Genomic DNA, 14,210 nt, shown 5'->3' with positions numbered 1-14,210 from the left:
GAATTGCATGAATGACACAGTCAACAGTCAACCATTTCTGACCTCTAAAGATAGCAATTTATAGGTTAAACCTAATATTTGTGAATTAGCCTATGACAAGTTAATGTATTAAAGTGGCGCCTTTGCTCGTTAGGGAACTTCTTTCTTTTTTAGATTATAAAAGTCTGACACACACATTTAGAGACTTGGAAAATATAGAACAAAGTCACAGAGTTGCACTATCTAGTACAATTATTATTTTGTGTATCCACTCTCAGTATTTTGTAGGCATGTTTGAGATATCTTTAATTATTAATAATATTCAAGCTTTTGATTATGCCTTATAACAATGAACTCCTACCCTATGTTTTCTCCTCTCGAGTAAGAAGAAACTGCGCTGGAATAGCTCTGAGGTTTCTTTTGTTTTTAGTATTTTGTGTCTCTCTGGCCAGATGAACTTGAGGACATTTTATTTGATCAAAACACAAATTTCTGCATATCTATATCTTCAGTCCTTATGGTTTATTGTTCACGCAGTATAACTATTTGCTTATAACTCTCAAAGTTCTAGGGAATGTTTCCCATGAACAAAAGTTTACTATGACAAAATAAACTGATGAACAAAGTGGATCCAGAGACACAGAAGCATGGAACAGACTGAGGAATCTCAGAGGGAAGATGGGGAGTGGGGACTGGGTGGGGAGAGATTACTCAAAGAACTTATATGTTTATAAGCTTAACCCATGGACATAGCCACTAGTATGGGGAAGGTCTGGGGGTGGGGTGGATACGGGGTGGAGGGGATCAATGGGGGCAAAAAGGGGAAAAAATATTTTCAACAATAAAGATTTTAGAAAAAGAAAAAAAAAACAGTTTACTATGAGCAACTTTTTTTTTGCATAGAGTAAATTTTAAAAAATATATTTATCAACAAATTAATTTTTTCACTCAAAATTAATAGTGTTATTAGGGCCTTTAACATAAAATACATATTTTAAAATATAGATGACCTATATCACTAAAAGAAGAATGTCAACTTATTTTTTTGTAACTAAGATGTTAGAATCTGAGCCTATTTGAGAAGAAACCACCAGGGCCACATCCTGCTTCCCTGTTACACAGTTTGTGTTACTCTTTTAGATTCACAGATTGGTCTACACACATTATCCCAAGTCAGGCTTTGAAAGATTCCACGGGATCAATATCATCCTCACTTTAGAGATGGGGAAATGGAATCCTCGGGGAAGCAAGATGCACTTGTGGCCTTGCAGCAGCCAGCTGTGTGCTGAGGGCTCAGGGAATGGGGCGAGCACTGCCTGTGGCCTGCGGGTGAAAGAATCCGCAGGATTGTTTCAACTCGGAAAGGAGTGCACAGGGAAGAGTTCACAAAGTTTTTCAGTAGTTTAGACGGTGTTTCTCAAACCTGGAGACCTGAGAGCTAATGAAAGTAATACAAAGGCCAGGCTCATTGAAGTCGGCTAGGACCTGGACCTCTGCATTTTCATCAGATTCCTCAGGTGATCCTGATTCATACCAGTGCGTGTGTGAGTGCCTGTCATAGTGACTATCTGTTTACATATCTACTAAAGCAAATAACTAAATTAAAGGCTAAATTATAGCCTGAAGGAAGGAAATGTGGGAGGAAGTTTAGAGCTTCCCGGAAGAGCGAGGTAATCACATTCAGCCCCGGCGCGCCGCATTTCATCAGTTTGCGGGTGTGTTCCTTCCAGGAGGCAGGTGGATGCAAAGCACTAAATGATCTTCCTAATGTCCTCCCCACTCAGAATCGATGCTCTGACTAGGTGCTTTTAAAATGCATTTTTTCCATGATACACCAGAAAAACATTTATAGACTGAGTTAATTGTTTTTCTTAACAATGCTGCCCTCTAGTGTCCTTAAGTAGTAGAATCAGTAAAAACCCACCCCAGCCGTCAGTATGGCGATTTCCTGTAAGCCAAACACTTGGGGATTTTTCTCTGGCATTAAAAAAAAAAAAATTAATGAGTATTAAATTAAATTTTATTTTCTGGCAGCATGAATCTCCAACTGCGACCTTTCAGTTCTCCCATAATTTCTCCCTGCAGCCTCCTCCAGGATTAGAACTCCTGGATAAAAGACTTTACCACAAATAGTATTGAACTGAAAATTAGGGCCCTGGGCCTTTTCTTTCTATACATTCAATTTTTAAATAATTTTAGGGGTAGCTTGTGATGTTGTCAGTTGGTGTGGTTCTAAAGACACCCTTTTTCTTGGAACTTGGTGAGAGGTGCCCTCCTCCAGTATCAGCAGCGCGAGAAGAGAGAAAGCTGGCTTTGTTCACATGGTTCATTTTACAGTTTGTGTTTTCCTTTGGTTCTTTTGCACATTGTGATACTGCGATCAATCAAACCCAACTGCAAATCTTGCAGTACTATTTTCATTATAGGTTGTTCTCAGGGATAACTATTTTGCTTCTGACAAAGAAAAAAGGACTCCTGGAGATCTCCTTTCAACAGTCCTCCAGCTCATCCCTGCAGGGTCAGAGGCCAGACGGTCAGGGAGACGGGCATGACCGGGCGAAGTACCGGGCTCCGGGCGTCTTGTATGGGCTCTGCCTCGTCAGAGCTATTTGTTCTCCCCTTTTCCTCACTTCTCACGCCCACCTCTTTTCACCTGACTGACAGTTCACTGAGAATAGAATTCATTGAGCAGGAGCTCCCATGTCTTCCCGCGACGAGTTCCACAAAACTCCCGGGTCCCACCATCTTGACAGAAGTGTCCTTCCCACCCGACTTGGCCCTCCCCATCTCGATTTTACAAGTCTCCCCTCCCTCCTTTCACCCCAACCCTCATCCCGTATCATCAATAACTCTTTTTTTTTTTCTTTTTAAATATTTCTTTATTGACTTCAGAGAGAGGAAGGGAGAGGGAGAGAGAGAGAGAAACATCAATGATGAGAGTCACTGACCGGCTGCCTCCTGCACGCCCCCGCCTGGGGATCGAGCCCGCAACCCGGGCAAGTACCCTGACTGGGAATCGAACCGCGATCTCCTGGATCCTAGGTCGATGCTAACCGCTGAGCCACGCCCGGCCAGGCAATAACTCCTCTTTTTAGATCACTTCCAACAACATGCAGCCTTACTCTTACATCTTACATCTACAAAATAAAACTCGCCTTTGACCCTAAAGACCCCTTCAGCTACCACCCTATTTCTCTGCTCCATTCACTTCCAAACTCAGCCTACCCAGGTTGTCGCGAAAGCCGCCCCTTTCCCACGCCCATTCTTCCATCGGGCCAGCCTGGCCTTGATCTTCTCACACCGCCGACATTGAAACTGCTCTTCTCATGCTCTTCAGTGACCTGCCTGTCGTGTGGCCAAGTCCAATGGACACTATGTGAGGCCCTTCTGACTTACATGTTCACGGTGTTCCAGTGTGTTGGCACAGCTTCTTCTCGAAGCATTCCCTGCTCTTGATCCTGAAACAGCTCCCCCTCCGGCTTCCTCCCTGCCCCTCTGGTTGCTGATGACCCTGACCCCGCAGTGTCCTCTCTCCCGCCTCTGGGCTGGCTCTTAGAACCTCATCTCTTTTCCCTCTGCAGACTCTCCTTACATAGTCTCACCCACTTCCATGAATTTAAGTACAATTAATAGACTGGTAATTAATAAATATGTCACCTCCAGCCCACGCTACTTACTGTGTTTTCATTCAACTATCTTTATATGACATCTCCCCTTTAGTATCTTATAGGCATCTCTATTTTTTTTCATGTCCAAAGAGGAACCCTTGATTCCCCCCACAAAACTTGTCCCTCCCTCAGTCTCCTTCATCGCTCTAAGTGGCCAGATATCTGGGACATTGCCTTGATTCCTACCTTTCCCTTACTTGCCTTATTTGGTTCATCTGCAAATCTTATGGATTCTGCCTTTGAAATCTGTTTGAATCCATCCATGTCTCTACTCCACCAACCCTATTCCAAGCCGCCTTCATCTCCTGCCTGGAATACTGCAATACCTTTCGAGAGATCTTCCTGCTCCCTGCAGTCCTCCCCCTGTGGTTCCCCATGCACAGAGAGTGTTCTGAAACATAAACGCGTCCTGTTGTTCCCTCACCTAAAACATGTTAGTGACTGCCCGTTAAACTTGGAATGACATGCAAATAACGCGGTTTGTCCCCCGCCAGCTTTACCTTGTACCTCTGCCCTCCTTGCTTACTAGAGTCCTGCGCAGTGGCTTCCTTCCGATTGTTGCCGCTCGCTAGGCTGTGCCTCAGGGCCTTTGCATGTGCTGATCCATTTGCCTAGAAAAGGTGCTTCCCCTGTTCTTACCATGGCTGGCTCCTTTTTGTTTGTACGTTACTCCTCAGGGAGACCTTCCTTGACCTAACCAAGGTCTTCCCTCTCATTCTCTCTCTCAGTCCCCTATTTGTTTACTTCATAACGCTTCACATTTCTAAGTATGTGCTTGTTTACATGTCCATCTTCCCCACCCGACTCTATACTCTCTGAGTCCAGGAGCTTTGTGTCTGTTCTACTCATAGATGAACCCAGCAATTGGCACAGTGCCTGACAAATACTGGGCTTTTAATCCGTGCGTGTTAAATAAGTGAATAAAGGAGACTCGCAGCCCCCGCTCCGCTTCAACTGCTCTGGCCAAGGCCTCAGCCACTGCCTTGCGGCCCAGCCTCGGCACCGTGTCCTGCTCCTCTTACGCATTACAGACTAGGGACAGGGGAGCGTCTCGGGTTCACTTATTCTCTGCGAACTTCATCAGTGTTCACCAGTATGTTCCATTCACCACAATACCCCAGCACCCAGCGCAGCAGACACTTAATAAATACCATCGATTGAGCCAACGCCTCAGCTCTGAGTGAAACAGGATAGCAAAGGACAGGGGGCTCCGCATGGATGGAGATGCCCAAAGAGAAAGAATACTTCTGGGGCAGAAATTTTAAAACTGGCTTTCAACCTTCAGAAATGTTTATCATCCATTTGCGTAATAAAAGGAAAGAAAAATGTTTCATATCACTCTTGCTTTACAGAGAGAGAATAAACTTCCTAGTTTCCGTTGCTGAGTTAGTACAATTTGCTTACAAGCCTGTTGGGTAGAAATGGTGAATAAAAGCATTCTCATCTTCCAAAGAAGGAAACCAAAGGCAATTTAAAAGGGTTTCCATAAACCAAGCAAGGACGCTAAGACCCTAACCCTGCTGTCTCGTTCCAAATCCTGTCCACTGCCAATTTAGACAGTACTGCTTGTGAGAAGTAAAATAAGAATATATTCACCTCAGCTCGACTCTGAGACCAGGATTTGGTTCTTCTGAAGGACATTTAATCCACAGGTATTCACAGGTGTTTGTGGGACACAGAAAAGCTAAGATCTGCAGCCCCTTGAAAATGCCAGTTGACCTAGCACCCTGGGCGTTTGGCTGAGCTGCTTTGTAGAAGAAAACCAGGGTGATTGACTTTTCATTCAGTTGAACTTGAGGCTCTGCGTGCTCCCTGGTCCTGCATCAGTCTGGCTGGAGCCAAGAGGATTAGCTCGGCTCCACCTCTCTGGGAAAGGGAGTCTTTGCCCCGTTTAGGAAATGTGATGTCAAGCTGATAAACAAACTGGGTGGGGCCGCAAACAGCAGCCCCCCCCCCCCCCAGTGAAATTCATTCCTACGGGGTCTTAGAATAAAGTTCAGTTCAAAGTGGTCAAGAACAAGGGCTGACATTGTGGGCTGGGAGCCACCCTTGCTTCAGCTGTTTGCTCAGCATTTAATATGTTTAACTTTCTGCTAAATACATTGTTGTTGAGTCATCTCTATTATATAGCCACCCATCGTGAGGCCCAGCTCAGCGAATCCAACACACAAAGGCAGGCCTTCTATCCTCGGTGACCTTACATCCTACAGAGTCAAAACAAGTGCTTTCTCTTACTTCTCACTTTAGTGAGCGAAGTACCCAGGTTCTGAAGGAGGAGAATCGTGTGTTCTTTCATCAGGTCAGGAACCATGAAGCAATAAAAGGAAAGGAAGAACTTCAAGTGCTCATTATGTTCTTAATATCATTCAGTGTTGTGGCTGCAAATGGAAATGGAAAGTCAATTTACCCAAAAGTACCACCAGCCTCCACGCCATCAATATTTCATGGTAGACTATTATGTTTTCACCACTGTCAAAGCAATTCTATTAATCAAACAAATATTTGGATTAAACTTCTAAGCTTTGGGCAGGAAAAAACAAAAAACAAAGACCACATGACTTTGAAAAGTAGAGAAACTCATGAAATGCTCTCTGTTTGGTTTTCCATAGAAATTGTTCGAGCTATGACACACGTGATAAACCAAGGAATGGCCATGTACTGGGGAACTTCGCGGTGGAGCGCCATGGAGATCATGGTAATTTCACTTCTATTTTTAAATGGCCGTGGAGCCTCTTATTACAGGTATTATTGCACTTTGCTTTACTGCTCTTCACAGATACTGTTTTTTACAAATTGAAGATTTGTGGCAACCCTGCAACAAGCAAGTCTGTTGGTGCCATTTTTCTGACATCATTTGCTCACTTTGTGTCTTTGTGTCACATTTTGGAAACCCTCACAATATTTCAAACTTTTCCACTATTATTATATTTGTTATGGTGATCTGTGATCAGTGATCTTCGATGTTATCCTCTCCAGCAAAAAGATTACCTCTTGCTAGGTGAAGGCTCAGGTGATGGTTAGCATTTTTAGCAGTAAATTATTTTTTAATTAAGGTATGTACATTGTTTTTTTAGACATAATGCTACAGTGCGCTTAATAGACTACAGCAGCAATTTTCAACTGGTGTGCCGGGCAGACCACTGGTGTGCTGTGAGAATTTTTAAACATGCAATACCTGACTATTTAGCCAAGGGCACTGACCTCTTTTCCCTTAGACTGTCAAATAAAAAAATGACAACAGCCAACACAAGCCATCCAGTGTGAATGAATCAAAATTATACCTCTTCTTTTGTCAGATCGGCAAAAAATTTATTTTTTGGTGTGCCGCAGAATTTTAATAATTAGTTTGTGTGCCATGAGATGAAAAAGGTTGAAAATCGCTGGACTACAGCATAGTGTGAACATAACTTATATGCACTGAGAAGTCATAAAATTCATGTGACTCTCCTTATTGCAATAGTCACAGTATTGTAGTGGTCTGGAACTAACCCTGCAATGTCTCCGAGGTATGCCTGTGTTGTTTCTCAGATGCCATGTGTAAATCGCAACACCTCTTGCAATCTTTCCTCCCAGTCGCTGTGACACTAGAATTCTGTGATCAAGTCCATCATTGTAGAGAGAGATATGGGGGCTGGATGTCATCAGCCCAGAACACAACGGGGAGGGTGCAGGTCTGTGACAGGAATCGTGTTTTAGCGTATTTTTTGGCAGCAGGAGAATAAATTGAATTTCTTAGCTAATGAGATATATGAATACAATAGTCTTGTTTTCTTTTGAAACTCTATTAAATAACTATGCTTTTTATCACATGCTAATTACAGATTATTTGTAGATTATGAGTCTGTTTCATTTCTTTAGAAACCTAAAAATCATCAAACTGCATTTACTTTATCTTTGTCCATAATTCACATGTGGACTGACTTGCCCTGGGCTTTCCTCAGCCCAAACCCTCCTGAAAGATAGTAAGGATTTCTTGCGTAAGAAGCTGTTGCTCATGGTGAAACTGCTGGTCATAACTTTGCCTACTATTTGGCATCCTCCCTGTTTCTTGATTTGTATTGATTTCACGAAAACGAACATTTCTCATGCATATGAACCACAGGGCAGGCTTACTTTCCATCAGTATAAATCCAGCTGCAATCTTCTCTCTCCCTAGGAAGCCTATTCTGTAGCAAGACAGTTCAATATGATCCCTCCAGTCTGTGAACAGGCCGAGTACCATCTTTTCCAGAGAGAGAAAGTGGAAGTTCAACTACCAGAGCTCTACCATAAAATAGGTAATCTTCACAAATTTACTGATTATTTTTAACCATAGGAGGCCCAGTGATCTAGGAAAAAAAGAACTACTGAAATACCTTCCTAAATGTCCCCCATTAATACAGGGATGTAAGAGCTATGCATTCCAGAGACTGGAAGAATCGAGGGTAGCTGCAGCAGAGGTGCACATTGTGACTGGCGCACAAGCTGTACTCAGGAGGTGTTCAAAAAGTGCATACAGAATGAAGGGAAAAAACCATGAATAAACTCATTTTTCACAGGGTGCTTGCTGTAGCCAACACATGCATCCTCGAGGGAATTATGACTGCCTCTCCAAAAATACATGGATTTATACATCTATACCTCCCACTCTGTGCCTGGAACTGAGCCAGGAGGGGAATTCAAGGACAACTCACAAGTGAGGCATTACATGTTTGTGTAGGTAGAAATACTGATTTCAATAAGAGGCGGGGAAATACATACGCAACATATACACAAGAATTTCAGACATCAGAAAAACGTGAATGAGCCACATTTTCAGGCTGGTTTACATGGCCCACTCCCTATAACTGACTGTGCACGTTTAATTGGTTTATAAAAATGAAGCATGGTTTGTAAATGCCTAAATTTTAATAGAAAGATGTGTGCTGGTATGAACTCTTTATGTCTGGCTTTTTCTCATAACTAACCAAGTCCTGCTGAAACACGCCCACACTTTTGATCCCAGTTCGCAACAAGCAACATTTTAAGCTGTTTTTCTTCTGCAGGAGTTGGAGCAATGACCTGGTCTCCACTTGCCTGTGGAATCATCTCAGGAAAATACGGAAATGGGGTGCCTGAAAGCTCCAGGGCTTCTCTGAAGGTATTTCCCTCCACCTCTAGAAAAGAGCCTGGGGATGGGAGAGGGAGGGAAAGGGTGGAGCAGAACAGCTCTGTAGCAGCCTGTGGCTTCCAGCTCATGCAGACCATGGCCTTGGCCTGCAGATGCCCTCTGGCAGGCTCCCCTGAGCCCTGAGCCCTGAGCCTGCCAGAGGTCTCTGCTCTTGGCCAAGCATCAGTCAGCCCTTCATAATCTGCCTGCACAGAAAATTCTCCTCCTCTGAGGACTGGGGGGAAATGCCCAATGACCTGGTTGGATAACTCGAGCTCAAATCCCTACAGTTATTTATTCTTATGTTAAAATCGGCCTTTCATTTCTCCTTTGAAACTGATGAAATATAAAATCCCTTTTCTATATAAGAGGATCTAATTTTACTTTTCTTAGCAAAACAAAATTTAAGCCACAGAAATTGAATCCATATGGGACAAACCGGTTGTAACTGAGCACGGTTTGAGGTTGGTTGACATTTTTTACTGTGTGGGGTGGAGGGAGGATTCAGAAAACAGAAACACAGCCAAGCCTCTGTCACTGGGGCTCAAGGCTGGCGTTCAGAGATCAACTCTGGCTGCTAAGTCTCTTAGTTTAAATTCTTTTCTGAAGCCTAAAGATATTCAAGATCACTGACATAAAATTTCCTCCATTCAGAACGTCTCGATGATTAATTTATTGGAGGGTACGCCAAACATCTCTCCTTATTAATAACAACATGTCTGTTTTTAAAAACAGAATGTGTAATAACATTAGAATCACAAATTACTCCATAATACCAGGGGAGAGAGAATATAGGCATTTTCAAAATTCAGACAAGCCAAAGGCTCCTAAGAGGAAGCATAAGTCTGAAAGCCTCTTGCCACCATCAGCACAAATTTAGTGGGAGATCAGTTCAAGTTAGGCCCAAACCACCAGCCCTTTAATCAGTGTGGCAGGGATGCCATGTGCTTCCCTGATCAGAATCTTCTCAAGGCTATCACTTTCCTTTTTGCCTGTAACAGGTGACCTATTCGCTTGTTTGTTTTCTAAAATAATATAATACAATATAAGCATGGTGACATGGTCCTATTTCTAGCTTTGCATTATCATGAATATAATTATCCTAGAATATTAAATATGGTCTTGCTTCCGGAAATTGAACCAAGTCTGAATAAGTCAGCAAAGAAAAAACTAAAAAGCATTTTGGGGAAGAAGGTATAAAAGGCAAGGAGAGAGTGAAGAAGGAAGGCAAGCACTGGAAATTGCAATTTTACAGAGCACCTGCTATGTGCTACACACTAGGCGAAGAGTTTTCATTCATCTCCCTTTACCCTCACAAAGATAAATGGGTACAGGTGACATTTAGTCAGTTGTAGCTAAGCATGTTGCCTTACACTCTTTCAGAGATATTCTGAAAAACTTACAGTACTTCCACATGTATGTTGGGTATTTGTTCTTGGACTATCCTTATGAGACCTTTTCCAGATGTAGGAACTGAGCACAAAGAGGTGAGATGCCAATCCGAGAGCAGAAACTCCTAATAGAGAAGGCTGCTATGAGAACCCAGGTCTCCTGGCTCTCGATTTAACTCCCTCAAACCCAGTTTTTTAAAGAAGGAAGACACAGCTACCCTGTATTTGGGGTGTGTGGTTGGTTAACCTCCGCCATTGTTTGGGAAAGCTTACAGGCAGCTGGAGAAAAAACTTTCACAACTGCACCAACAAAAGGGGAAAGAACAAAAAGGATAGAATATATTTGAAGTGCTAAGCCCAAAAGCAGCTCAGAAAAGGTTTCTGGTTTTGGCTTTTATAAAATCAACTCAATGCCTATTTTGAAACATCCTTAACAGTAAACATTAAGGGCTCTCAACAGGTGAAAGGCAGCCAATCGCCAAGCAGGCTTTTTTAGTTCCAGAGCTGTTGGCGCTTCCTAAATCGCCAGCCTGAGTGTTTTCCCGACTAATACATGTGCGCCTAGGAAGGCCTCTTGAGCACAGCAACTAAAGAAAGAGAGAAAGAAGAAAAAGCAAGGATCTGGACAACTTTAGGAGGGAGTGAGAATGCTAATAGGAAAAAGCAAAAACAAACATTTTTTTTTAAAGATACAGACCTAGCCCAGTAGACAAAATGGGTTGGCAACTTTCACATACCCCTTGCTCCCAAAGTAGAATAAATGACTGGTGTTTCACACTGGCCGTTGTAAGATACACCAATAAAATAAAGATGCTAATATTTTATGTCTGTTGTAAATATTGGACTGTATTTGAGGAATAAATGAACCCCGAGTGAAAAATACCTATCTTTTAGAAAGTAATACTACCCAGGAGGGTTGCGGGAGGCTGCATCTGGCCCACCGTTGTAACAATAACTTGTAAATCAGTATCATCAGCTCTGAGTTCACTGCTGAGCTAAACACCGCTGCTTCTTGTGTCTATTGGATACCTTCAAGTGGCTGTCCCAGGGGCATCAGTGGTGCCTGGTGGAATCTATCCTCTCTCCCCCCAAACCTGCCCTTCCCTCCTGGCTGACCGGGCCCCCACCCGCCCACTCGGTCATCCCAGGCAGAAGCCAGGGCATGATCTCAGGCTGCCTCCTCTCTTCCCTCGCTCCTGTCCAGTGGGGCAGCCGCCCTCCAGTCCACATCCTGACCCTCCACGCCCTGCACCGTCCTTGTTCAGATCTCCATCGTTTCTTACCTGGTTTGCTGCAGTAACCTCCTAACTAGACTCTGACCCCACCCCCCTTTTCTCAACTACCCACTGCTGTGACCAATTCTCTTTCTAAACAATTAATCTGGCCATATAATAACCCTGCTTAAAATCCTTTAAAGACTCCCCAGTCGTTGCTTATAGGACAAAACCCGAACCCCACAGAAAAGCATTCAAGGAAATCGCCTTGGGATCTAAGTTGGACTCATTTTTCTGTTCCTGTCCCTCCCCAATCATGCTTTTTATTTTCCACCCGAATGCACTGGACACTTGCCTCCCAGAAATGTCCTTCCTTTCATGCTGCTGTGGAAGGGCTCCTCGTCTCCAAGGACAAAGCTGGGTTGTCTTCCCTCTGTGAAGCCTGTCCTCACTTTATAAAACTGAGCTATTTGCATCTTCCTCTATTATCCCACAAACACTTCTTACAGTCTTAGGATCCTCTGATTGCAGGCAATAGAATTCATTTCAAACTAATTTAATCCAAGTAGGGGAACACATAGGCCTTCTTGGGAAGGGTGAGTGGAGGTAGCCTCAGGGGTGAATGCATCCATGACTTGCACGTTGTCAGGACTGTCTCCTGTTTCTCTCTGCGTTGGGGTGTCATCTCCTCCTGCAAACAGGTTTTCTCTATGAGGCCAGGAGCAGGAAAGCTAGTGACTGCAGGCTTACCTCCTTAAAGCCATGTAACCCGAGAGAAAAGAGATCACAGTCCCAGCATTGGAAGACAGCAAAGCAATGGGCTTTAGGAAAATTTTAGAGAATACTATGACTTATGTATAAAAGCCATCTGTGGGGAAAAGCTCTTTCAGTGGTTCCTTTGGCAAATAGTTTCTAAGTGTCTATTCTGTGCTGAGTGCTAAGGTCTCCGGGATGAATGGGACTGCGGGGATCCTCAAGGAGTAACTTGGGGACTTGTTCGAGAGACAGACATGCGAAGGAGTGAATTATGAAACAATGGGGAACCCACAAGCACTGTGGCCTCACGTAGGACTGCCAGCAAAGCTGTACTGCGTGAAGGTGGGGATGCTCACCCTGAAAAGTTGAAGAGATCTAGTTTTACTCTGTGGGGCCCTGGCTGGTTTCTCAGATTCCTTTGGTATGAGGAAAGCAATATAAATACTATGCATCTACTTTTTAAAAAACCCTAACCTGCTTATTTTCCAATGATTGAGGCAACAATGAGATTTATAGTGTTGAGGGTGAAGAGAGTGACTTTTATTATAACAGTTAGTTATAATAAAAAATAATAGTTCAAAAAGCATTTGGTTATTGGTCTTCAACCTTTTTAAAATTTGAATAATATTCAAAGAGACTAGTCCCCTGAAAGATGTTATGAAAGTGAGGATTAGTGATGTTTTTCTCCTTGGGGACAGCAAAAGTTTAGGGGCTCTCTGACATACCCAGAGCCCTGCTCAGGGAAGGTTGCTGGGCCCCCGTCGCATGTTCATTGTCATAACTTCCACTTCATCACAGCTGGCACCAGCGTGGTCTCCAGGCCACCCTTCTTCCTGGAAGAAGCTGAGGTTTCCCAGAGCTGAGGCTGGGAAAACTCTTAGCCATCTCCCTAAACAAAGTCTCAAGTGAGGAGCCAGACCCTAACTAAGCCTTTGAGATGTAGGAGGCAAACAGAACTGGGGTGGCTTGTCCTTTCTCTTTTTCACATCTGCAAAACCATTCCCCAAAATCGTAATAAAACATAATGTGGTTACCCTTTTCTTTGAAAATACTGTCTTAGACTTACAAAAAAAATACTTAAAAAACAAAAGCCAGCTGTCCATTGAAATCCTGTGGGCGGAGTGTCTGTGACAATCGCAAAGCTTTCTGCTGCTGCCTTTGGGAAGGTAAAGGTCTGTGGTGGCAACTGTGTCGCAAGTGCACATGATGGAGAAAGTCCACATGGCCACACAGTGGGATGGTTTTTATTATTTTCACGAAAACAGACTAACCGACTCTTACAAATATTCTTTTCCTTTGGGTGTTGCAACTTAATAGCTCTGTACGGAAGAGTCTCTCGCTTCCCTGTGTCACAGTAAGAGCAGAACCTTCTGGAGAGTAGGCCACTGAGAAGTTCTAAAAGATTTTTCTCCTTATACTTAGGAAACGAGGCTTTCCTCAACGCTTTGGAATCTACAGATCAGAGTCGGTCACTTCTCATAGGTTTCAAGAACAGTTTCCCATCTTGAGGTTCCTTACCTTTTTAAGTTTCAGTACAGAAAAGGTAATACACATTTGGGAAACTATTTATCCACTCGAAAAATTTCTAAACGTGCTTGGTTCCTGTCAGTTATACCATGTCCCCTTTAGGAAGGAGCAAGCGAGTGAACGATAAAGCCCCATTATGAGAATCTATAACTGGGAGTAAATGGGAGGCAGGAGGGCAGAAGAGAGTTATAACAAGAATGTATGACCATGGTTTCCTGGAGCAGAAAACTTGGAGCCCAGCTTTCTTGACAAAAAGGAAACGTAGTAGATCTGGGTGAAATGTAAATGCTTATTTTTTATTTTGCTGCATTCTAAAAATGGGCTCCCTCAATAAGAAACATTTCTTCCACTTAGCAAACGATGTAATTGATTAGGTCAGGATTTTAACAACTTTTGATGGATTTCAGTGGTGAACGTTAGTCAAAATTAATCTGTTTTGAACCAATAAACAAGGAGCGAGACCGTGAGGAACAATTCTTTGCAGGGAGGCAAGAGCATCCTGTCCCCAGGAAACACACAGGTCAGAGTGAGCGAGAGGCAGGAATTC

General features: G+C 43.3%; 1 protein-coding gene across 1 annotated transcript in view; it reads left to right on the top strand.

Moving 5' to 3' along the window:
* KCNAB1 (potassium voltage-gated channel subfamily A regulatory beta subunit 1) overlaps positions 1 to 14,210 on the top strand; it is a 158,286-nt gene that overhangs the window by 130,917 nt on the left and 13,159 nt on the right. Inside the window, exons 9-11 of the mRNA XM_087818362.1 lie at positions 6,257 to 6,342; positions 7,804 to 7,924; positions 8,672 to 8,766. Coding sequence (XP_087674488.1) covers positions 6,257 to 6,342; positions 7,804 to 7,924; positions 8,672 to 8,766 — 302 coding nt within the window. The remainder of the gene's footprint in view (positions 1 to 6,256; positions 6,343 to 7,803; positions 7,925 to 8,671; positions 8,767 to 14,210) is intronic.

Source organism: Miniopterus natalensis, chromosome 6 (assembly GCF_054644295.1).
Source record: "Miniopterus natalensis isolate mMinNat1 chromosome 6, mMinNat1.hap1, whole genome shotgun sequence".
NCBI lineage: Eukaryota > Metazoa > Chordata > Mammalia > Chiroptera > Miniopteridae > Miniopterus > Miniopterus natalensis.
Note: the sequence above shows the minus strand (reverse complement) of the source record. Positions and strands in the feature narration are given on the sequence as shown.